General features: G+C 43.8%; 1 protein-coding gene across 1 annotated transcript; it reads left to right on the top strand.

Annotated features, from left to right (window-relative positions):
- The first annotated feature begins 917 nt into the window (after positions 1-917).
- ZNF365 (zinc finger protein 365) lies at positions 918-8,162 on the top strand. Its single transcript, XM_061556691.1, has 4 exons — positions 918-1,089; positions 1,581-1,736; positions 3,465-4,006; positions 8,003-8,162. Exons 1-4 carry the CDS (start codon positions 985-987, stop codon positions 8,160-8,162), a joined length of 963 nt encoding a protein of 320 aa, XP_061412675.1. The 5' UTR covers positions 918-984.
- The last annotated feature ends 18,623 nt before the right edge of the window (positions 8,163-26,785 follow it).

Genomic DNA, 26,785 nt, shown 5'->3' with positions numbered 1-26,785 from the left:
TATTATCAGTTTACCTGTGACAAAACATATTCCGACAGTGATTCCTGTATCCACAGCTATTTCGTGAAAAATATTAATTATAATTGAGAAGCCATTGCCACACAATTGTGGCAATAATTATGTGGCAATTGCCTCTCACCGTGGAATGACAATAACAATGGATTTACGATTATTCCGTAGCTCTGTGCTGTTGCTGGGCAGTGTCACTGGCCAGGCAGTGCCTCCGAGCATCGAATGGACAATGGATGTTGATGAATATGATGGCGCTGGTGACGTTGGACTCATTCCGCACTGTGGCACATGAACCCAGAGACCCAAGCACGATCCCTGGCCTACAGCTCAGCGACGAGCGATATCTGCACCAGTCGTGGGCCGTCTCTGATAACCAACCGAGATTGACTATTGCGGTGAAGTACAATCATACAACCCCCATTGCGAGGCCTTCATCAGTGGTTTGACAAAGGAATGAAAATGAAATCGTATCAATCACAAAGGAAAGCATAATTCCTAAGGGGCCGTCCATAAATGACGTCACGCGATTTTTGACCCCTAACCCCCGTCGTCACACGGCGTCACAAAAAGTCAGACCCCCCCCCTCAAATATGACGTCACAAACCTCTGCCCCCCACCCCCCAAATAAAAAACATGCTTCAAATCGCTTGAAACTATTGTCATTGTAGTGTGTATTTAATGTGGTGCTGCACTCTGATGTTGTAGGAGAAAACATTTACTTAAAAGTTTATTTAATTAAGTAGAACGTGTTGTCTATATTTATTTAAAGTTGCGCATTTTGATGTGACGTCACATTTCTCAAACACCCCCCCCCCTCCTCTTGTCACAAATGTCTGACCCCCCCCCCCACCCCCTAGGTGCGTGACGTCATTTATGGACGGCCCCTAATGGGGGTTGAGGATCGGTAAAATATTTCACAAACTCTCCTTGTTGCCTCTCCCTGCGGTGTAATAATGTGTCGTGTGCTTGAGAATGTGGTCCCAGTCAGAAGCGGAGGCCATCACCGAGGTGCACAGGGCTGAACGATACTTTGTCGAGACGCGTTTGGAAAAACTGTCCCGAGACACCGAGAGACTCGTGAGTAAAAAATGTATCCGTAAAAACAAAGTTTTTCACTATAAATCCTTTATATGCGTGGCGGCTAGAGTCCTCTCGTCCTCTGGCTTGAGATGGCTGCCACCTATGGGTCAGATGATTGCCTGCCACCATTAAGCAATTGGTAATTAAATATAATTTATTTTTTCCTAAAAAGTGTAACATTTTGGAAACATTTTTTCACGAAAATGAATTGTCACGCACAACGAGTCTGTGTGGCAAAATGTCAGCTCGATTGGATCACGGGAAGTGGGTTAAAAAACTGACCGAAAAAATTGCACGGTCGTAAGCGCGCAAGCAAGCAAGTGAACTTAATATAAAGGATTTAAAAATTACAACCACCTCCCCGTTTGTCATTCTTTTCTCTCTGCCTAAAAAATAATACTGCATTGCTTATGAGCAAAGTCTATTGGTGAATTTGAATAATCATATCCACGATATGATGTGCGTGCTGGTTTATGTATTCTACATAGGCAGCAGGCCTGATCAGCAGACTTAGGCAGCAACTTCAACAGAAGAGTCAGGAGCTCGATTCGGCTCAAGCTCTGATAAGGAAGCTCAAGTTGGAAGTAACAATGTGGCATGAACACGCCGAGGATCTCGACAGAAAGATGGCCTGCATGCATCAGGTGCGGAAAGTGAATGTATCTGTAACGTTCTACATAAGGGTCTCCACAACATCATCATTCCCTACCCCTTCAGTCTGCAGGGGTGGGGAACGTCCGGCCCGCGGGCCGTATAAGGTCCGCGAAATCATTTGGTCTGGCCCTGCCAAGGCATAAATTAATATTTGTATGGCCCGCGAATTATGTTATAAATATCCAAATGGCCCTTGGCAAAAAAAGGGTTCCCCACCCCTGCCTTAGAGGCTTAGACGCTGACGTCATTCCTACTCATATCTTCATTGGCACCCATAACAAATATGGCATAATATGCTAACAACTGTGTTAATGTCTTGTCCATTATTGGTACAGATCGCTATCACAAACGGGATATAATCCATCTCCATTTCATTGTCACCCTGGAGCAGAATAAAGGGTTAATATCACTGGTCAACAAAAAAAACCCCTTTTTTTCTGGCCTGGACCTTTGCAGCTGTTTTAGACTAATTTCAGGGTGCTGATTCCAAATCTGATCTCAGATTTGCTCTATCACATCTCATTTTTATGCTATCGGTATACCCCATTTTCATTGATTTTACCCGAAATTAACTCTGTCACTTATGATTGCAAGTTGTTGCGAGTCAGTGACTGCTTTAGTGTTAAAATATGGTGCTGTATTTTATGATAGTGTGTTTATAATATAATTTTATGTAGATATCCACATTTATTTAATATTTTTCTTCTGCAGTTTTGATTGAAAATGCAATATTTGATATCTGAAAAACCTGATGTGATAGACAAAAACTGAAGCCAGATTTGGAATCAGCACCCCAAAATTACCTTAAAACCGTTGGAATACCTTATGCCAGAAAAAGTGTGTTGACCAGTGTAATGTATGGTTATCAGCATGGTTAGTGTAAAATACGTTTTTGCTGCCCTTGCAATCACACATGAAATGTCTGGCCTTCAAGATATTGACACCAGAATCATTTATTTAAACATGAAAACGGAACTGGATTTGACATTCTAGGGTTCATCAGGATGCCAAACAGGCATGCTAAACACATACTTTAAGTTTCCCAGACAATCAGTGCAGAAATACTGGTGTAATACTGTGCTTTATTTACGTGGCATTATAGAATGGAAGGTGATTTATTTAATTAATGTAGACATATAATTTTAACCTCTGATTAGCATGGTTGGCTACGTATGGTGTGAAAGAACTTAAATAAAACTACCCGTGGACATTTATAGTATGGCTAGTATAAGTTGCTAATTAATTAATTGACCAAAGTAAAATTGCAGACATTGCACGCCGGGAGTAATTCACATGTTGATGGTGGTCAACTATACCGTGGCACATTGCTGCGTCTTAATCACGACAATGCGAGTCGCAGCTCTGCAACTGCTTCTTTCACCACTGCTGGCGGAAGGACCTCTACTAGACGTAGCTATAGAAAGCCCCTTTAGGTGGAATTTTGGCCTACTCTTCCACGATATAGGTGATTGTGTTATATTAATTTATTTAGATTTTCTTTTGTGGGATCTGGCCAGTTATTTGTTGCATAATTCATTATGTTGTGGCGAGAGTGATAGGAACATCTAGAAGAAAAGAGTTTTGATGTAAATTCAGTACTAAGAAATTACCTTTCTAGTTCTTAGCACCTTAAGCCTGTGAAAACGCGCATCACAATAATGACATGCCCATCGTCAGCTACGTCAGCATTCTGACACAGTTTGTATTGCCGTTCAAAGGCAGTTGATCATCAGGGCAGCACGGGGAAGTACTGCAGGCCATGTGGATTTGCGGAGACCGCGTTGCACGAAGAGAAGTCCAGAGGATGCGATAACCACAAGGGCTTCCAGGATGCGACTCCTCCTGGTGACCACGTCAACCACCAGAACGGGCTGAGGCCAGGTGGCTGTTGTACCGACATCCGTTTCCACGGGTGGCCTACTCAAGGGAAGAGCAAGCTCCAGACAAGAACAAGAGCCAGCCATGGCCACAGCCTCAACTATCAGACGGCAGTGCCCAGCAGTGCATCTCGGCATCAGTCTGGAATGGAGCGCAGCGAACGGCGAATGGTGAATTTCCAGACAGGGCTCAGCAATGAAGAGAGGCTGCAGGCTGGAGTGGAGCCGGACAATGACCACGGCCTCTTGCCAGGGAGAGAGTGGGAAGGATGGCAAAGCCAGGCTCAGGAACTGTCGAGGCAGCTCGGCATCAGTGTGGAAATGCTGGCCCTTTGCAAGCAAGAGCTGCGCAAGAAAGAAGAGGAGTTAGAAAGACGACAAGAGTAAGTGTGCTGTACACATTACGCGCAATATGCAATGGAAATTTATCAACGCTATTGTTCCCATATGACCCGGTTTTTTGTACCTGAAAAGTGGCATCCCTCGCATATTGTCCACGACATTATAAAGAAATATTAAGAAAGCTATAGAAGTGTTTAAAGTACTAGCCACATATGCGATTGTTTAAAAGAGTTCAACGTTGTGAATCCAATCTTTGGTGTGATACTTTAGTGGGAAATGTATATTAAAGCATGCTCTCTTTAAACGAATACTGAACTAAACAATTCTTATTTTACCAGGTAAGGCCCACTGAGCTATCTAGCCATTTTTTCATAAGAAAACTGGTCACAAATGATAGCCAAATACTCCAAACGTATGTTTATAAATGTGTAGGGAAAAACCAGAAGGACCCGGAGAATAATCCACGCGACCACGGGGAGAGAGAGAGACACGCAAACTCCAAATATACATGCGTCGGGGTGGGACTCGAACCCACGACCTTCTGCACACCAGGCGAGGTGGTAAACATCTCACCACCGCGGTACTGTTTCCATCGCAGGGACAACAAAAACTGCGTGGCACAACTTGGAAGAATTCGAAATCAAAAGTATGACCTTTAACTTTTTAAATTAGAAAATTAGCTGCACTAACAGAGTTAAGGAAGTGTGTCGCTCACTGCGCTGTTGCAGAACTAAAAGCCATTCCCTTGGGACTCAGCGTTCAGTCTTTGCCAAGAATTCCACATGGCAACACAATGAATTAATACATTGGACACTTGAATGGAATGCTTAAAAACTCAAGAAAACAATATGGTGTGTATGGCAGCAAATGTAAATGTCCAATAAGCTCATAAAATAGTTTACAGTTCTTCATTCATGCGTGAATTGCACCATATTTTAAAAACATGAAACGGAGCGATCTATTTCCCTGAGTTCCATAACCATGCCCGGACATGTGTGAATTTTTTTAATTTAAGTAGAGGACAGAATTGAAGTGATTTGTATCTTTTCCGTAGAGAGATGTAAAGCAATATAATTGCATGGATCCTTAAATTTTAAAGGATGCCTATGGTAAAACCCGTATGCCTATATATATCTGTAACTTTAAACAGTGTCACAGAGTCAGTGACACAAAAGCGACTGGGGAAAAAGAGTGATGATCTAGACAGTTACGCGAGGCATTGGCCAAGGTGTACTTGCTCAGTGTTAATTCGGTTATATTTTTGTCTCTCTACTCTACATATCCATATGGTATTGGCATAAGTTTGTTAGAAAAAAAAGAGGAACTCAATTCACGTTTCATTTTCAACATGCATTTTGTATTGTGCAGAATACAATTATAGGTGATAATGACACAGATGGCGCCTCCAGTTAAAAATGTGGTCGATCACATCTCATTGACACCATGTCGTGACATTGTGTCACCTTTAACTTTGTAGAAATAAAACAATTATTTAATATAAAAAAAAATCTGCACAATTACTATCAAGTCCAAAATTGAATTGCTGAAGGCTGTCTAACCTTGAACGTTCTAAAATAAAACCCGGCAGTCGAGGCGGTGGCACATGCTCCTAATCCTGCAGCTAAGAGGATTGGTCGGTGGATCACGCAGAGATGGGGCCGTGGTTAGCATCAGCATCATCATCATCATCACTTCAGTGAAAATACATTTAGCACCACCAAGTGAGGCTGCACCACTTGATGAGAAGCCAACAGTGATGGTCTTATTAAGTCTGTTAGTCCCTGGTATAATAATGTGGAATTTACACCACTAATTTTAAGACTTTCCACATATATGTATGCATGTTGAACTTCTGTCGCACTATACGTAGCCAACCCTGCTAATCGGAAGTACGAATGCTTCGAGTACTTAACATTACTTTTATCTACCACGCGCTTTTTTTATTTAGGATTTTCATCAAAATTGTATTCTGATTGCACGATCATGTTCTTATATGATTGAGAGACACCCTTCACTATGATCTGCAATATGCTGGATTAAGTGAAAAGTATATATATAATGACGGAATCTTTTTTTGCAGTCATTGGTGACAGGGCTAAAAGCATCAATTCATTTCACTTGAAAATTAAGTTTAATCACAGGTCAATTCAAAGTCAAGTAAAAAGTTTCTCTGTACTCACACGAGGACTAGGGCCATACCTGTCAACCCCTTATCAGTGCCTACCTTATAACAGACTAATTCAGACCTTATTGGTCACCCCGTGCTCTTATAAATCTTAACGTTCATCCTACAAAGTCCCAACACAAGGGAAAAACACTAACAAATATACTTTTTTGGCCCGTATTCAAACGGTTGTACAAGAATACAGATGGGTTGACGGGTATGTAGGGCCTTGAACCGTTGCTTCAAATTGTATATTTCCATGGCTGGAGCCAGAGCCTACAAAGGGCCCAACCACTGGGGATTATGCCCAACTGTGGAGAAAGGGGTAGCTTAAGTCAACTGCCGACCAGAGATTTAAACTCGCAATCGAGTAACAGGATACATCCTCTTCTCCGCCGCGATCATGTGTGGGACCAATATCACAGACACTATCATCAGCGGGGTTATCCACGAATTTACTCGACTTATCCGCAGGAAGAAACTCTGGCAGATAACAGGAATAAGTATAACCCGTAAAAACAAAGTTTTTCACTCTAAATCCTTTACTGTATATGCGTGGCGGCAAGAGTCCTCTCGTCCTCTGGCTTGAGATGGCTGCCACCTATGGGTCAGATGATTGTCTGCCAGTATTAAGCAATTGGTAATTAAATATTTAATTTGTTTTCCCTAAACAGTGTAAAATTTTGGAAAAAATTTTCACGAACATTAATTGTCTCGCACAACGAGTCTGTGTGCAAAATGTCAGCTCGATTGGATCACGGGAAGTGGGTTAAAAAACGACCGAAAGATTTGCACGGTCGTAAGCAAGCAAGCAAGCACGCAAGCACGCAAGCAAGCAAGCGAACTTAATATAAAGGATTTAAAAATAAGGGAGAGGATAATACGGGTTCTGGTGGACCCAAAAGCTCCTGCCATTAATAGGAGTTGCAGATAATAGGGTCATGGATAAAATTAGTTCTACTGTACAATAAATCGGCAATCTATAACAACGCGTTCATAATTGTTTAACATAAATATATAAAATTAAAACAACGAATCTAAAACCTTAAGATGAGTGGTAGAAATACCCTACTCAGTATAATAATTTTCTTAATTTAACGAGGGCATGAAATATAGGTCTGTTGAGACACTTTGACTAATGCCCTGTAAGCTCGGGCGACCTGGCAATACTACTTATCAAATCGAGTCACGCAACGCAAGAAAATACATTATCAGAGCCACATATCTAAAAACACACGGGGACATTGTGAATCGGAATGACATCTTGACAAGACGAGTAAGCACACAACACCCCACTGGTTCACACAGCTGTCGGCACTGGATCCAGCGGCGTAGATTTTTACAAAAAAATCACGCGAAATGGAAAATCCACCAACACGTGAACCATGCACCCGCTTGGCTTTTTATTTCAGAATCTGTATTTATACTGGAGGAATCCGATGAGCTATTAAGCTTTTTTTTTAAACAAATTTCCAGTAGGGGTGGGTAAGAACGTTACAATACAAAAACACAATTGTTCTTGCAGAGTACAGGAAAGGAAAACAAAGCACCAAAACCATAGAAATTAAACGAAACCATCCCCACCCTACCAGGCAAAGCCCGTTGAAGTATTAACGTTTTTGTTTGTTAAGAAGCAAACCTGCCCACAAATGATAGCTCACCAAAGTGACTTATCATCAACGCAGAACGTCATCTGGGTGTCGATCCAACATCTTCTCGGTGTCTGAAAAAACGTTCAGCCGCTTTCCAACAAGCCGCCCCCCCTCCCTCTCGGGATAAAAAAAAAACAAAAAAACCTCACGGCTGCCCTCCCCACGTGCCCGTTCGCTGCTATCACGCTGCCACGCCGGTGTTTGTGCCGCGTCGCGTGCAGGGACGAGAGTCGGATGCACGCGGAGCTGCAGGCGATGGGCGCTCGGGAGGCAGAGTCCCGGGCCCGTCTGCACGAGCTCGTGGAGGAGATGCTCGGTCGGCTGGAGATGGCCGAGAACGCAGCACGACGCCACCAGGACGCCTCCGACACCAACACCTGAGGCTCTATTGTTTTGGCAACCGGTGTTTGGCTGGGGGATACTAACAGCCATTGGGGGGGGGGCAATGTCGAGTATACAAGAGGGGGGGGGCATCGTCGTCATCAGCCGTGATCTATCCACTGCTGGATGAAGGCGTCCCCTCGTGGGGATCATAGGATGCGACAATCTATCTGTAATCTGCGCGCGAGATGATGTCACCACTGAGTTTGCTTGGAGGATCTCTTTTTGGGAGCGTTCCCTCCTTTGGCTCTCTACTCCACTGTTGGTCTCGGCCACTGGGCATCATCCTTGTCCTGCCTTCGTCCGCGTACTTTTTTTTTAACGGTCAATGTGATGTTTTTTTTCTCTTGTTCTTTGACCTATTTGTTCCTCTTTTTCTCTCTACCTCCAAGCGTGCACCTCTTCACAATTCTTTGAACAAAAAGGATATTCAGTGAGTGAGCCGAGTACGTGGTTTCCATCCCCCTGTCTCAAGGGTTGGGGGGGGGTGAAACAAAGTTAAACCGAGAGAGACACAGGGACATAATCAACGCCCCCATCTATGCTCTTAACCGACTCGAGATGGACACATTTATGTTAATCCAGGATGCCATGTAAAGCCTCGACCTCAAAAGCATGCTCAATTTTGGGTATGATCTTCTATGAGCAATCATGATTTTGCCCCCATTATATTGTTAGATGATGTTCACAAAAGCAACATTTAACTGGCCACTCTTTAGCAGATATCATGGGTCTAATTTTCCTAAAGGTGAAATCAAATGCATTTCAATTTAGCTGCAATGCCACTGTACAGGGAATGGCATTGGAAATGCAGAGTAGCCCTAACGTTTATCAATAAAAAATAATCGTGTCTGCTTATCTCATTAACCTAACTTAGGGAAAGGGAGGTGTGGACTGCCCTACTCAACATGCTGCCACCGCTACCCTCACCAGGATAAGCGGATTGAGAAACGAACGAACTAACGTTAGGGCCACCAGGTATATCGCAGCATATAAAGTATCACTTTAAGTAGTATTAGTGGAGCAACAGGAGGGCTAATACAATAATGTAGTGAAATATTTTGTTATCACATGGAAAGTCACATTTATAAGTGTTGGCAGCGATTGTTTTAATTATATAGAACAACCACTGCTGTCTTTTTACACAAAGTGTGTAAGACTGCGGTTTTAACGGTGGGCTCAGTCAAAACGTCGGACACCGTGCTGGACAACACGCGGTAAGGACCCGGAAACGCATCGGAGAGCCATTTTAGATGTTCATTTACAAAAGAATCGCAGATGAAATGACTCTTCAGTTTCCGTCAAGTTGCACTTTTCGTTACTGACAGTTGAGGAATGCTGGGTTGAGTTGACCTTAATTGTTATTTTTAATGTTTAGTGCTGCTGCACTAAACATAATTCAACTAATAAATGTCAGCTTTTCAGTGAATTGTAATGTAAGGAAAGACACCAAAATGGGGAAAGCAAAGGTAACTATTATTTAAATATTTGTGTCAATACTCCAGCAAGATATACAGTGTAACAGGGTGCTAATTTATTTTTTAAACGGTGAGTAGAAATGTTCTGTATATTCAAATAATCTGTATTCATGGGATCATTAAAATGAAATGGCAAGACACCCACAGATGATGAACACACTCGTATAATAGTGTGCTGTTTATGCAGGCACCATTTAGTGTGGTAATTAAAAAAGAGAGACTTTGCTTGCCTGTCTTCCCAGCATTCCTAATGTGTTGGTCACTGAGGTCACATTAGTTTGCAAAGTGGAAGGGATGAGCAAATGGGGCCAATAACAGCTAAGAAGGGAATGGACTGAGAGGATGGATTTGAAAAAAAGAAAGGAAAGATGGACTCTGGAGTGGTCATTTTGAGATTTTTTTTTCAACATTCGAGTCATTTTTTGCCATGACACTATCACACAATGACATGTTAGTGAAATGAGTCATGGGGCATGTGAGTAAAGGAAAAGAAGAGCACGGGCTTTATAATAACAACGCCAGGCCCTGCGTTGTGTGTATCGTGTTAAAACGATGACTGAGAGATCGTTCCGTGATTTGTGATATTTCATTTCTCTGTAAACATTTTGTGAAGAGATCTCATCATTTTGTTTCAGCAGTTGGTCCTGCTACTTTACTGATTGCCACAGTTTATATCATCTGGTCCAAGCGACGTTCCCCCTTTTCATGATGTGAAGGGCAGAGTTTATTTTTTCGAGCGTCACATTTGGAACCTCTTCCTCTACACCGCTGGGCTCCATAAGTATTTTTTGTTCATTTAGAGATCTGCATAAAATGTCTCCACCAAATTGTAAGATTGTATCTCTGTCATGAGTTATGGTTCAATATCTCTCCATAAGTGCTACCTCTTGTGAATTGCCAATCATCAACCTCCTTTGTTGCTGCCTTCATATCATACCCCTATTGCTCGCTATGACGCCTTCAATCATGTTTGTGTCGTGTTCTTTGATTTATTTTCTTATTATTTCCCCAAACGTTTGACAGAGTGCCGTGTATTCACTGTTCAGTCTCGCATCTGCGTCTCTTCCTCAATATGTCTTCGTGGTTAAATTTTGATTTAAAGCTTTGGTGACTGCAGGGATTCATATTCTTGGTTCTTTCGGTAAAGTCACGTAGAAGGGAAATCATAAAATAATAAAAATATAAAACAATACAAATTCTCACGACGTTTGGACTGTAACACAAGCAATCATCATCAGGTGTGAAAACCACAGCAAGAAAATTGTATTGTTTTATTTGTATTATTTTATTATTTCCCTTCTACGTGACTTTACCGAAAGAACCAAGCATATGAATATGTCTTAGTGGCTTTGGGGCAATTTGCTCTCTCTGTATAAAATATGTTCTTCATTGTAACTGTAACTTTCTGAGCCACCCTGACTGGACACGTGTGAAAAACAGTTTTGTAGTTCATCCTATTTATCCAGAATAAATTAAGATTCTGATTCTGCTCTTTATTTGCTGTTGTTTTACTGTTTCATTCTCTGTTTATAGAATTAATAATCTAGCATCGTAGTGAGAATAGTGCATTGAAAGTAGGGAAAACGGTTCGAAAGCAGAGAGTAAATTGCTCGGCAGAGTCCCGACTGATAACGCATTGAGCCATTGGCAAAGGAGACAACCCTGTCTGGTATCCCTTCTAAATAAAAATCTGGGACGACAACGGTAACCATTCTAACAGTGGCCAAGGGATGCACTTATGATATTTATCCGGCTATCAAATGCTTTTTGCCCATCGAATGAAACAGCATACAGTCTCTTCTCCTATAACGCGGTAGTAGTTGCGTTCCCGAGGAAGACCGCGTTATGGCTAAAATCGCGTTTTAATAATATTTAATATAGGCTAAGGCACAGTCCGCGATAAAATCGTTAGATGCGTATGCAGGCCGAACAAAGACTGAGGTGTGTGGGTAGCATCTAGAAGCATCCAGCAGCATCCCACAGCCTTGCGTGATGATGCTCCGCCGAGGCAGCCGTACAACCGCTTATTTCTATTAGCGTGACGTAGGTCTGTTCACTCAGTTGCGTTATAGACAATTTGCATCCGCGTGATAATAACGTGTTCTGCAATACATTAATCGGATTATATCCAATCCGCGTATTGATAACACGCGTTGCATAGGAAAACAGACTCTATGAATAAGCCTAAATATTGCAATCAACAGGAAGACTGGAGCACGGGTCACCTGGTTTAACCGGCTGACGAATCGATGGGATGAAGGTCTCCATCGCTGAGAGTGGCAACTGCCCCGGCCAGAGAGAGCACTGTTGAGGGTTTGTATCAGGGGATGGGCCAATAACTGCGACAGGACCCTAGCGAAAGGCTATCTGGGTCTGGTGCTTCAACCACGCGTGAGGTGCAATCTGCAGCGGAGATTTTGGATGAAGACATTAGGTGGCCACACCACGCCCGGCTGCCTTTGTATCCCGAGTGGCGATGCTTGAGGACACAATATTCCCTCGTTATTTCGCGAGGGATACGTTCCAGAGAGGCTCGTGAATAGCAAATTTCGCGTATAATGATATTAGCCGATGGAAATCTGTCTTTGTAAATGAAATACCTTAAATAAATACGTAAATAATGAAATACATGAACATTTTCATAACACATCACATTCTCTCTCATCGCTTTCTCTCGATGCAGTTGTGTATCGTTCCAAATGCGATTCGCGGATAGCAAGTTCGTGAATAACGAGGCAATGGTGTATTGTACAATTTTCTGACATTTGGGAGATTTCAATACCAGTGAGAAACTTCGCAGTAAGATTTTATTTCAGAGTTCTGTGAAGAGTATGAGTTCGAAACATTGACTGTTGCTGGATTTGAAGATTTATTTCAGATGACTGTGAAGATTGGCCCAGTACGGTCTTTTGTTCTCGCAATATATTGAAGATTTTGTATCCCACGTGCTTGGAGCTTCTTAAAGAACGTGGAACAAAACGTCGGACATCACACGTAGTACAGCCTAACACGTCGGGAAAGCTATACAGTACTGATTATTTGGTTCTTTCGGTTAAGTCACGTCTAAAGATAAAATAATAAATTAAATTAAATAATAGCATACGACGTTTCGATTGCAACACAAGCAATCATCATCAGGTATAATGGAATCTTTAATAAAGTTCTAAAAGTAAGACTATACAGTACTGTTCAGATGAGGGGCGGTTTCTTCATTAGGGCGATTGGGCGACGCACCACCAATGTCATTCAACCACAGAGTCACGCTAGCAGTCACTGTGCCTCTGGATATAGTCCAATCAGCGTCATGTCACGTTCTGTGGAGTACCGCCTCTTTTTGGGCGATTTCCCTCCGGCTGAGAATCGCCCCGAGTGGCCCCATAGACTTACATTCAAAAATGTTTTTTTTTCGACCGGGGGCGCTGCAATGCATTCTCTATGGCTTCCGGGAGGGCTCGCACTAACGTGCTTACGTCATCATACGTAAGCACGTTTCATCCAACAATATAATTTGTCGTCACCTAGTGGAATCTTTAATAAAAGAAACTTGAGTGGATTGTATTAATAGTGAGTATAGAAACAAACAAGATGTATTATAAGAGTCACTTTATTTTTCATTAATATTAAAGAAGTGAAGTTGCCTTTACATGCTTAAGCTGTTAATTTATCCATTGCATGGGTGGACCTTATCCTTATCAATCATCCAGACATTTGCCCCCCCTGAGAGATTTTGCAGGAGCCGCCACTGGTTCAGATCATGGGACGTCCCTTGCCAGTATCAAAATACAAGAAGATGTCCCGTGATGTAGCTCCTCACCCCGAGCTCTCAATGCCCTGAGAGTGGCATTGTCTTCGTGCTGTTCGCCTTTTGGCGTCATCTGGTCTAACTCTGTTTGAGACGAGGCTCTAAAGAAAGCTGTCTCTGGTATGGACCAATCAGTTTCAAAGACAATGCAACATCATCTACTACCAGAGCATGTTTTTAGTTGCATGTTCACCACAAGTATATGCGGTTACTGCAGACATGATTCCTTGCAAAAGGTTTCAGTTTGGTGTTTTAGCATCTTAACGCCCGTTTTATTGCCAGAAAGGTTAAAACCTATTCTTATACGATCACTAAATCCTACACAGGAGCGAGCTTAGCAATCCGTGGCCTTCCAGATGTCACGATGCAGTCCCCTCCCGCGCCCTGCAGAGAGCGCTCCAGCCACGCTGCCGAAAGGACGCGTGCGGATCATCCGAACACACGATCGCAGCAGAAAGCAGAATGCTTTAAAACAAAACGGCCAAAAAAAAATCTCATCGAATAAATCTCTTTGCAACATGCCCGGAAGGGCCGATTCATTTGCATCGCTGTTGTGTGTGGAGAAAAGCGTCGGCGCAAACGTGGAGTGGAAAGGGAAGTTGTGAGTCAGACACTCGGCCCGGAGCTTAAAACAAAATTCAGCATAAAAGCACTCAGAACACTGCAGGTGCTTTTTATCAATTGCCTTTAATGTAGCAAACTCCCTTATTATTTGCCCCCCCCCGTACGATTTATTGTTCAAACAGAACATTTTGGCCTCTTATTATATCTCGGGATCATGTGTACATTAAATAATTGCAAGCCATTAGTGATGGCTCCATGTTCTTTGCCAGCACGGGGACTGTGCGGTGTTTGCTTCTCAGATGTGCGTGTCTGATACAAATGTTTGTGTAAACATCACGATTGTATTTGCAATGCAGCTGTGTCGCGTGTTACACTATATATACAAACAAAAACTATTTTATTTGACGAGATATGGCCCACTGAGCTATGTAGCTTTTTTTTAGAAGCGACCCGGTCACCACAAGCTCATCAAAGCGGCTTGTCATTATGAGCAATTTTATAGCAGCCAAATACTCGAAAGGCAGTGATGTTGATTCTGAATGTGGAGGGAAAAACTGGAGGACCCCGAGAAAAATCCACTCGACCACATTGGGGAACATGGAAACTCCAAATATACAGCAGCAGGCGTCAGGAGTCGGGATCGCACCCACGACCTCCCGTATACCAGGCGAGGTAGTTAACATCTCATGGCCACCGTGGCCCCCACAACACGCACGGTGCTTTTGTCTTATCCTCGTAAATAATTTAACTGTACTTTTAAAAATATATATATGCTTCGCCCTGCTTGCTAAAATGCATTTTAATGAGTCAGTGTTTGTTTTCATGAATAACCTGCCCTGAATATGCTTAATTCGGATTTAATTTGATTTTGCTTCGTGTGAAGGGTTTCTACAATATTAAGATAAAATAATGTGATCCTGCTGTAAACTGGTTTACCATATAGTGTAATGCATTTTACGATTACCACTGGTTATGACTTAATCAACAAGCCTAACCGAGTGTTATGACGTTTTCAGAAAACTGTTAAATGTCCGGACCCAATTCGGTAGAAAATTAGTGACAGGGGAAAAGCCCATGCAAATGCGGGGAGACAACTCAAATTCATGACCGAGATCAGTAACTGACTTGCTTTACTGCCTCTTGCAAGCACCTTGTGATCTCTATGAGATCTCTTTTACCAGTGGCAAAATATAGTAGTAGGGTTTTACCCTTTTAAACTGGTACAAAACTGACTACCTTTATTCAATGCATCATGTTTGCAATAACCACAACACAAGTAGTAAAAAAAGCAAACAAAAAGAAGCAACTCTGATAATGATTATTATTATCAGAGTTATTATCATTATCAGAGTTGCTTCTTTTTGTTTGCTTTTTTGACTACTTGTGTTGTGGTTATTGCAAACATGATGCCTTGAATAAAGGTGTCAGTTTTGTACCAGTTTAAAAGGGTAAAAACCTACTACTACACATTGTGATCATTACAATATATAATTTCCATAATCACTGTCTCATGTAATTTGCCTTGAGCAAAGGACAAACAAAATCTGCTCCCAGTCATAGTACAGAACAGTGATACCCCCGGTTTACGTCCGGGGATGCGTTCCTGAAAGGTGCGACGACGAATATCGAAACGACGTCAATCGAAGCGAATTACAGGGTAAGGTGGTGGAGTCGAAGGCTGAGAGGTGACAGATAACGAGATGCTGGACGGATGATGCTGTCAGGGACGTAGTTGTGGGTTGAGGCGACGCAAATCTGGCAGCGGTGTTCGTAATCTAGTGACGACGTACAGCATGTGCGAAACGACGTTAAAGAGGGAGACGTCAATTTGGAGATTTACTGAACATGCACATGCCTCATCCGATTCAATTCTAAATTACAAAAAAACCCTCCAAATACCCTTTAGCATAAGGTCGCGTTCATCTCCATATGTATATAAGGCAAAGTGGTGAATATCTGTCTGTTCAACATGTTTAGCGTACTTCCCGACATGCAACAAACTGCAAATTTGCCATGTGGGTACTTTCCAGACTGTATACCATGCAAACAATTATTAAAAATACACTTTTATTTTTTTTCTTGGGGGGGGGGGGGGGGGTGGGGAGCTCAATAATGCATTTATTTTTTTCTTAGGGGGGGGAGATTAATAATGCATTTATTTTTTTTCTTAGGGGGGGGAGATTAATAATGCATTTATTTTTTGCACGGCAAGTGAGCTGTGACGTCACATCTGTCACGTGACATGTGGAAGCGCAACGCATTGTGGTGCAGCGGTTAGCGCTACGCTGCGCTACGAACCCGGCGACCCGAGTTCGATTCCCGCTCACGGCCACCACCGGTGACGATTATTTCAACCGTTCCTGGGCCTCCCCTAGGTCGCCTCAGCCTCAAACGAGTAACTGGTGTGCTGTGTGAACATCGCCACTGGGGAGACAAAGGCGGCCGAGCGTCGTGAATCCAAATCCCGGGCGAAGCCGGGTAGTAAAGCTAGTTACTGATAAATTGCTTCCCACAAATTAACCACCATACCTCGCTGATCTCGTCAAAGAGCATAAACCATCACCACGCGAACTCCGCTCATCCTTGCTGCAGCGGCGGCATTTGGCTGTTCGCCATTGAACAAATACGGTGGTCACCGATGCGCTTCTGCGGCCGTCTGGAACGCTCTTCTGTCCAACATTAGGACGCTACACACTTTTAAATCATCTAGATAAAAAAACACTCCATCTCTTAAGAACTGCTTTTTGTGTTTAGTTTGCTGTCCATCCCGCACGCACCTCAGATCAGCGCGGTTGGCTACGTACGGTGCGAAAGAAGTTCAACACGCACTTGTGCTGGAGAGACCGGAAGCTGATTTGTGTGAGCCCGTGTGATCCGTGAGAGTTGGTGGTGGTGGTGTGGTTAGGTAGTAGCAGCAGGAGCGCCTCTGAATAGGAGGGGGGGGGGGGGTCAAAATCGAACTTTCCCGAGTCGTTCGCCCTCCTTGCTCCCTCACCGCTCCCACTGGATGTGCCTTAGCTCTCTTTTTTTATTTTTACGATCAGTGGAAACAAGAAGATGCTCAGTGTATTCGGCACTTTGCTTCGTTCATCATTTCGTAATTTTTTTTAACTTAGCTTTATGTAAAACCCCAACCTCTCGCTCACTCTCCCGCTCACTTTCTTGCTCACTCTCTCGCTCACTCTCTCGGTCACTCTCTCGCTCACCCTCTCGGTCACTCTCTCGCTCACTCTCTCGCTCACTCTCTCGCTCTCTCTCGTTCTGCACGCAGCCCTTCTTGCAGTCCGACGGCCTCCGACGGGTAGCTCATATCAGCATGCAGAGCTCCCCGTCATCTGCCACCGAGCACACGGCCTCCTCCATCGCCCACTGCTCATTGAAGGCCGGGACGGCGTGGGTCAGCCGCGCATGGCGGAACTCCAGCCCACACACCCTGGCTCCGACCAGAGCGCGGAAGATGCCCAGGCTGCTGGCCGGACGTTTCCCTTCTAGGGCCACCTTCCTCGCCCTGCCTTCGCTCTCACCCACGTGGCCCCTACGAGTTGCCAGCATGCGCCTGCTGGCACACCCTCGGTTATTACGTCTCGGATCGATGGACAACAAGGGGAGGGGGGGGGGCTATGCAAGATCCGACTGTGACCCCCCGCCTGCTCCTTTCTCCCGACTCACTTTTACTGAAATAGCTACGTCTGTTTTTGTTTTAATACGAACACAATGTTAGGCTATAACTATACAGGGCGCTTCAAAAAATGTTAACACTTACATGAGACTATTGTTATTAATGGATAAAGAACGGATAATACACTGTAATATAGCTTCAAAAAGTCAAAGAGTCTCCACTTATTAGCCAACGTTGTCAACACTTGGCCTGGAATCTTCTCCAGGTGGGCTCCAGAGCATGGAGGCACATTTCTTGCGGTGTTGTTGCAAATTGTCAGTAATATTTAAAAAAGAATTGAAGCACCCTCTATATATTATTTTGTCTTGCACCGTGTATTGCGTTTCGAGGAAAACAGTCTGACAGTGACAGTTATTTTAAAAACATATATTTAAAGGTACAATACTACTCACAACTAAGTTATCATGCGTCTTGATTTCATTCCGACTCCATCAGTCGAGGATTTCCTCAAAGGGGGTGGATCGTGTAACTGTATGCCGCTCTAATTGATACGATGGCCAGATGCGTTAATCGGGCATGGTTCATGGTAGACCGCATGTAATTTTATTTTTATTAATACATAAACAAATTCTCAACACGTTTGTTCTTTACACCATTGGAACCTCATTCGCTAGTAAAAAATATTTTACTAGCAAATGAGGTTCCAATGGTGTAAATGCTTACCCCGAGCTCTCATACTCTGATGGTGCATTGTCTTTGAGTTGTGCGCCTTTTGGCGTCATCTGGTCCAACACCATGTGAGACTAGGCTCTAAGGAAAGCTGTCTCGGGTGTGGACCAATCAACTTCAAGGACAGTGCATACATTATCAGAGTTATGTTTTTTGTTTGCATTATGACTGCAGGTATTGTGGTCTATGCAAACATGACTCCTTGTAAAAAAGGTGTCAGTTTTGTTGCCAGATAGAAGGGTAAAAAAACAATTATCACGTTTGTTCTTGTTTATATGTTAATTCGGGTCCCCCTTGTGGCCGACTGGGCCCCTATGCGTCGCATAACGCTGCCACGTACCCCCACCCATGGTTGTGCGCCATGGCCAACGTCTTTGAAGCCCTTTGCTGAGACATGGGGGAGGGCATGGCTCTCCTCGCACGCGAAGAGCGGGCGGAAGAGATCGACCAACCGATTCGGCGGTCACGCAGGTGGCTCAAAGCAAAGTTGTTGTAGAGCGCTCAGAGCAATCGGAAACTTCAGAATCTTTATTTGTGGAATCAGATTCTTGATATATTACTGGAGGAATCCGATGAGCTGTAAAGCTCTTTTTTCTCTCTCTCACAATTGGGGTCAGAAAGTGACAACGAACAATACAAAAACACGATACAAGTGTAAAGTAGAGGACAGGCGAGCACTGAGGAATCCATTGGCCACCGACGTAATTTTCAGCCGTCTTCACCTTCATCTTGCCATCGGGACTTTGATGGGATGGGCGCCCGGACGAGAGAGCGAGGCTGATGTCGCGCAAACTCTCCCTCAACCCCAACACAGCGCACGCGCGAGTCGTCGCACCACCGTGGTCCTCGTCGATTACGGTGGACAAAGCAAGAACATTCCGAGTGGAACGTCGAACCCAGGGCTCTCTCGTAACACAGACGCAGTACACGCAGCGGTCAGCGCTACGCTGCGCTACGAACTTGGCGACCCGGGTTCCATTCCCGCTCACGGCTATCACCAGTGACGATTATCTGAACCGGTCCTGGGCCTCCCCTAGGTCGACTCAACCTCAAATGAGTACCTTGGTGCGATGTGTAAACATCGCCACTAGGAAGACAAAGGCGGCCGGGCGTGGTGCTGGCCACCCACCCCCTCGTGTGCCGTGCCTGTCTTCATAGGGCCTCGCTAACAGCACTTGCCCCTATACTCTTAGGTTTTGTCGGTAAAGTCACGTAGGTAAAAAAATAAAATAAAACATTACTAAAAGTAATAATAGAAATCAAATAAAATAATAAATCACGACGTTTCGGAGGCAACACAAGTCTCCGTCATCAGGTGGGACCGTCACAGCTAAAATGACTGCATCAAGTGCCCCTATAGTCTGTTAAGGCTATACGGGGGTTCTTTGTGTTTGAGGGATGGGAGCGTGATCGGCGCAGCTCGTGAGAGAGATTTCGCGAGAGGTTCCCGTCGCACTCCTGACACCACGGGGACGGCACCAACTTCTCACGCATTACACGGCTGCGAGGAAGTGAGAACAGAGGAGAGCACTTTCCCGTCCCCTTTCGCTGCGTCCCACGTTGCTTCAATCTCACGTCGCCAGCAGCTGGAGTGTCAGGCGCGTTGCCCATCTCAATGATTCGAGTCAAGTTCATAAAAGTATCGATACGTACAGCCAGTACCGCGACGAGCCCTGGGGGCAGGGGGTGCCTTGCCCCCCCCCCTGTCCCTCATCCGGTGGCCAAAGCCACGAGCACGAGTTGGGTCCCCCTTGATAATCACATTGTGTAACTCGAGCAAAAGAACATTGGGCATAGAACTCTGATTCTGGGATATTGGTGTCATCAGATAACACTGGTCAACAAAAAAAAAGTTTTATTCTGGCCTGGACTTTTGCCGCTGTTTTAGACTAATTTCAGGGTGCTGATTCCAAATGTGATCTCAGATTTGCTCTATCACATCTCATTTTTATGCTATCGGCATACCCCATTTTCATTGATTTTACCCGAAATTAACTCTGTCACTTATGATTGCAAGTTGTTGCGAGTCCATTATATATACGGGGTAGTAGTTCTTGTGATCTCTCATTTACTTGATACAGCTGTCGTGGCTGTGACGGTTCCACCTGAAGATGGAGGCTTGTGTTGCTTCCGAAACGTCGTGAATTTTTTTATTTGTTTTATTTTACTTTTATTAATTTAAATTTTTTACCTACGTGACTTTACCGAAAAAACCTAAGAGTATAAACCCGAGTTTGTGTATGCCACCCACGATGAACAAGGTGACTCCAGCAGGCCTGGTTGGGGTTCCACCGCCGTGGCCACGCGAAACACGCGGATTGCGGGGGTCTGGAGCCAAAGTGCATGCAGTTTCATAGGTAGATCGAATTGAATGCATCGATGAGCACGAAGCGTGTGAATTGGGAAAGGGAGAGATTTGAAGCTCATGAGAGTCACGTGTAGTTCTTTTGTAGACGGCTCAAAATCCCAGCAGCAGGTGGCAGCAGCGACTGAAAATTCACCAAACCCCCGTTGGGTGCGTGTTGAACGTTCCACGTTCAGCAATGTACACAGCGCAACAGGTAAATAACAACTACCCGTGCACAGTGCCGGATTATCCTAGTAGCAAAAGTAGCTACATATGTAACTACGGGCCCCGCACTTTAAAGGGCCTCGCGCTAAATGCTTTCAAGCTATCAATTACGATTCAGTGATTCTGCACTTGCTCTATTACTGTAGTACTATACCGCCTTCAACTTTTATGAACGACTGGGTGTTTAATGTTAGCGTTTTATCGTATTATCTGGCTGTATAGCAAATGAAAAAATATAATTACTTTACTATGCAAGTTAAACATTTGTGTGTGTTTTTTATGTTTATTTAGTGCCCCTTTATAACATATGCTACAGGCCCCGCACTAACTTAATCCAGCACTGACCGTGCACGTGATTTTGTAGCACGTTGTTAAACGGAAACCAGTAAAACCGGTAACCCTTTTGTAGTTCTCTGGTTTGACACTGGTGGTGAAACGAGACCCTAAAGAAGGCTGTCTCTGGTGTAGGCCAATCCGTTTGAAAGACAATGCCCATATATTATAAGAGCGTGTTTGTTTGCATGTTCGCCACAAGTACGTGTGGTTAATGCAGACTTGATTCCTTGCAAAAGGTTTCTATTTGGTGTTTGAACATTTTAACACCCTGTTTTAGGGCCAGAAATCGTAAAACCTATTCTTATTTTTCATAACCCGTGACTGTAAACATGCTATTTATATTTATTGTTATCCATTTATATTTGTGCGGGTTTTTTTATTCGGGGTTTTGGTAAATGCCAAAAAAAGTCAACAACCCCAGTATTGTGTGTGTGTGTGGGGATTTTTCTTTATCAGCACTCATTTTTATCAGTTGATTTTCAATCAAACTTTTAAAAATATAAATTATAATTTAAAGGTCACATGCATACGATTTTTGTTAGTACTACTATTCCCCCCCCCCCTCCGTTGACACTTTCATTTTTTTTTTGCGGTAGAAGCGTTGGCAACATTCTTGAGAAAAATACAGCACCAAGAACAACCACTCGAAAATGTCCCCCCACCCCCACCACCCGACCACCCAACCCCCCTTTCTCGTCACGAGCGTGAGCTGCGATTGTGCTGAGTCCGCATATCTGGTGCACACATTCCCAAATGCACGACACCAGAACGGGATAATCTCTGCTACTACCACTACACACGATTTTTTTTTAAACAATGCAATATTTTGTGTTCATGCGTGGGAACACAAGGTCGGCGCTTTGCCCCTCCCCCCCCCCAAAAAAAACCGTCGGTGCACACAAAAGGACACTTGTATGTACGTCGAAATGTCTCTCGATGTATGTACGCTGAACTTCTTTCGCACCGCACGTAGCCAACCGTGCTGATCGGAGGTGCGTAGCAACGTTGCCCCGCGAGTCGCTAGGTGGATGTCACCGTGTCACGAGTGATTCACTTGGGGGGGGAAGGTTTCAACCACAGGCTACTGAACATTAAACGCGTCTCTCTTTCTCACTCTCTCATGGTCGTCTTTACAAAATTGTAATTTGAATTAGAAAAACCGTTATAGTGTTCAGGGAACGGTTAAAGTTGCATTGTAGCTTAATCTTTCGGTTCCGGTGATGAATGAATTGCATAAAAGGTTGCGTTATGTTTTTGTTGTTGTTGTTGAAAAGCAATATTGCTTGCTTGGTTAATCTGGTTAGGTTAAATAATCTCGTGATAACTTTTAATGGCGGGGTAATCTCATCTGCTGGAACATTTTAATCCAGGGCCCATGATAATACATAGTACACACATTTACCTTATCCCGTTCGTGAATTTGTATTTACATGTAAAAAAACTGACCTTTATGAAGTGTACACAAAGCCGATGAATAATGCTTGCCCAATCTAGGGGGGGAGGGGGGGTCGGTGCGTGATGATTGGTACACCGGAACAACGCCCGGGCGCAGATAAGGGCAAACACAGTGTTGTTGCATACTCTTTGTTTTTTTCGGTAAAGTCACGTAGGTAAAAAATAAATAAAAGTAAATAAAAATAACAAAATGTAGTTGGCAATATTTTTTTCCCGCCTTTTTTCCCCCTACGTGACTTTACCAAAGAAACCAAAGAGTATGAATCTTTGCAGTCACGAAAGCTTCAAATCTAGAAACAGCGTTGTTGCACACTTACACACTCCTTCTATAGTTGCCCAATTTGCAGGCATTGTTCAGAGAAAGAGCTCAAGGAAGCTAAACGTGCGACATGTAAGGATTGAACAATGCCAACTTTGTACGTGTTATGAAACGCATTGCATATGTATTCACCCAATTTGATTAAGCGTGTACGCGGCACACCCAATAATAATTATGTAAGTTGTCTCAAAGATTAGTTATGTAGATGAAAAAAAATGTTACGTACTGTAGTTACAAACCCATAAAAACATATTTTGTCCCGAATTTCCTCTGGGGGTGGCTTTCCCTAATGGAGGCCCCCTTCCGTGACCAGTACCGCGAGCAGCAATTGGAGGGTTCCACATTTACCTTTTCAATCTACCTCCCTTGGTAAATGAGGGCAAGCCTTCTCCACAACTTGTCAGTGAGCCCCTATAGGGGGATACGCACGCCTAAGGTATTTGTTGGAGTGTGTTTGCTCATACTGCTGTGCTGCTCATACAAATGTAACAACAGCAGCAGGGTGCATGATCACACACTGACTGTAATACATCAATCCGGGCTCAGTATTAATGACACTACCCAGGCACAGAATCTTGTCACATTTTGCAAACAGTGCCATTTTGCCGAGCCAACTGGATCTTGCTCCACTTGACGAACTGACAGTGGTATTGTGCAGGGGCCGTTCAGCAGATGACAACACATTGCTACACCAGGCAGGTGAGCTTGCGGGCCAAACTAAAAGTGGCATAACGGAGAACTGTTACGGCATTCGTGTCAGAGTGTGTCCTATGGGATTCGAAAGCTCATGCGATCCACATTAGTCACGACAGGCATGCAAAAACACACACACTCATTTTCACTATTAAATATTTGATATTTTGTTTGGTGACCGGTCAAAAAAAAATCAGTGTTTTATAAAATATCCTACAAATTTTAGTATCAAAGTATTGTAATACTTTTTGCAACGTACGTAGCCAACCGTGCTAATCAGAGGTGTTGGAAATACCTTATATCTCTAAGCCAAAATAAATTTTAAAACATCTTCACCTCATGATGGATTTTTATGTATTTTGTGAACAGGCTGAGCCTCTCAACTCACCAAAAAACTTGAGAACCCAGTTTAATCGAGAGAACCTGGAACCCATACGTGAACCCAGGAGCCCCAACAGCGCTCTGACATTTAAAATATATATATGTGGCTTGGACTGTGATGTTGCGTCACACTTTAGACCAAAAAGGCTTTAAAGAAACATCAGAAAACGGCGCTTAAAAAGAGTGGCTGACAGTGACACACAGAGAGGAATACAACGCACCCTTGGCACGCGGACCCCTTGGATGTCACAGCGTTATTTCCGTCACACTCGACACAGTGAAGCTCCGATGCCCCGCTGCCTTTCTAATCTGATTTAATTTGAATGTCACCTCTTTGTGAAGGGTCCAGAGACTGGGTCTCTCTACGTCTTACTTGAAGTGGTCAAAATTAGCCAGAGCTCTCTTATGCCATTGGCCCCCTATTCCACCAAACGGATTCCACAATGTTCATAAACCCTGGGCATCATGGGAGTAGTCCACAGTAAACAAAAAAAACGACCTTTGTTGTCGACCAACTGAGTCCATCACCCCTCCAGGGCCGATAAAACACATTCCACTTTTTGGGAAGTTAGCAGTTGGTTGCCCCATTGGTCGACTGACTGGGCCCTGCAATCTGAATGAGGAATTCCCACCACTGGCTCAGTGTTGGAAATGTTGATGAGCACAGAACAACGTCTCACTTTTTGAATGGAGTCACTTCTGCTGTTGACTTTTCGTGATACTCAACTGCCTACTCTATATTCCATGTAAATTGTAAGAAAAAAGCAAGTGGCTACTTTTAAATGTCTTATAGAGGTATTGACATTGCTTGAGTTGGATTCTGGCGAACCCAGAAAGCTCAACTGACAATTGCACACATCCCTTTTGGTCGTTTTCCCACATTTGTCTATTCTTCTTGCTCATTTTACCAAAATTATCTGGCGATGACTCATCTCTGGGTCACTGGCTCCTATTTAAAACATACATCCCTTTCCAAGTCCCTACACGTGATAATATCACACTGGCTAAACAGACGCATAGCCATTATGTATGTATGTTGAACTTCTTTTACACCATACGTAGCCAACCGAGTTACTTGGAGGTGCGAGGGAAGACCAAGAAACTATGCACAAAAAGCAGTTGTAAAGAAATGAGTTTCCAATATATTAGTACACACTGCAGACATGTTTACATTCATACTTGAGCGTAGGTCTGCGCAGTTGTTCTCTGTTGCTCTCCAAAGTGTTTTCGAGTTGTACCACGGAGTTGATTGGACTGATGTCCGACGTTTCACGTCCTGGGAGCTTTTTTCAGGAAAATAAATCTCAACGTTTTTTTCGGCACGCACACATATGGCTGACCCGGTAAAGAAGCTTCCCAGCGCTTGCGGCAAAACGCCGAACAACAAGCTGCACACCTCGACATCCCAACAGAGATGCCTCCAATCCATGTAATTGCTTCAGTGCCTTTTTCTTTGGGACATGGTGAGCATTGTGATAAATTGTAAGTCTATATAAAGATAAACTCTAAATTTCGATTTAAAGCTTTCGTGACTGCAGGGATTCATCTTCTTGGTTCTTTCGGTAAAGTCATGTAGAATGGAAATAAAAAAAACATAATAAAATAATTCTCACGACTGTCGAGAGACCTGTTCTCCACCTGAGGACGGCTACTTGCGTTGTGGCCGAAACGTCGTGAGAATTATTTTATTGTTTTTTTATTATGATTTATTATTTTATTATTTCCATTCAACGTGACTTTACCGAAAGAACCAAGAAGATGAACTCTAAATTATGTTTTTTTTTATTTTAGCAGGTAATGCCCACTGAACTATGTAGTGGCCAAGAGAATTACAACCGTTAAAGTGCTTTTCAGAAGCGACGTGGCTATCACAAATGATAGCTCAACCAAGTGGCTTATCACGTGGAAATCTATCGCAGCCAAATACTCGAAAAGCACGTTCCTAAATGTGGTGGGAAAACCCGGAGGACCCGGAGAAAAATCCACGCGGCCAAGGGAGGAGAGAGAGCGACACACGCAAACTCCAAATATTCGACAGGCGCCCAGGGTCGGCATCGAACCCACGACATTAGTTAACATCTTGCCACCGCACCGTCCACAATGTGAAAGTGGGATCCATGCCCCTGCTTGTTTGTGTGGACCAACGCCTCCGTTGCTCTGTAGCTGCTGTGGTTTTTTTTGGGGGGGAGGGGGGGGGGTTTCCCAAGCGTCGGCCGCTGAGTCACTCGCGGGCTGAGTTCGCCGCAAGGCGCGCCGGGCACCAGGCAGGGCGCGAGGGCCCTTCGCACCGAGTAGTTATCGGGCGTCCTCACACGTCCCCATTCACTTGCCTTGCCAACCGCACTCGGGTCAGCCTGCCAAAAATAGAAAGTCACCACGGGCTTAGTTATTTAGTTATTTTCATACTTTGGTTTGGTTTCCAGGGCCTCACTCACTGGCAACTTCTCGGTTCCGTTCTGCGAGTTATACGATGTCTATTTGTGTATTAATTTTTTTAGTTTTCGTGAATGTTTGTTTTTGTGTTTTTGGATTTCGGATTTTTCTTATTGACAGTGTCAAGCTTCTCAAATGAGCGCATGGAGGCAAAGGAAGTGGTGCTTATGTTTCTTGTTCGTTCTCAGACAGTTTTATAAATTGCATATTGCCATGGCGGTATCAGTGGCCAAGAGAATTAC

This window comes from Lethenteron reissneri, chromosome 22 (genome assembly GCF_015708825.2).
Source record: "Lethenteron reissneri isolate LAM-NWPU_2019-01 chromosome 22, ASM1570882v1, whole genome shotgun sequence".
Taxonomy (NCBI): Eukaryota; Metazoa; Chordata; class Hyperoartia; order Petromyzontiformes; family Petromyzontidae; genus Lethenteron; species Lethenteron reissneri.
The sequence above is the reverse complement of the archived record's forward strand: the minus strand, read 5'-3'. Positions and strand labels throughout refer to the sequence as shown.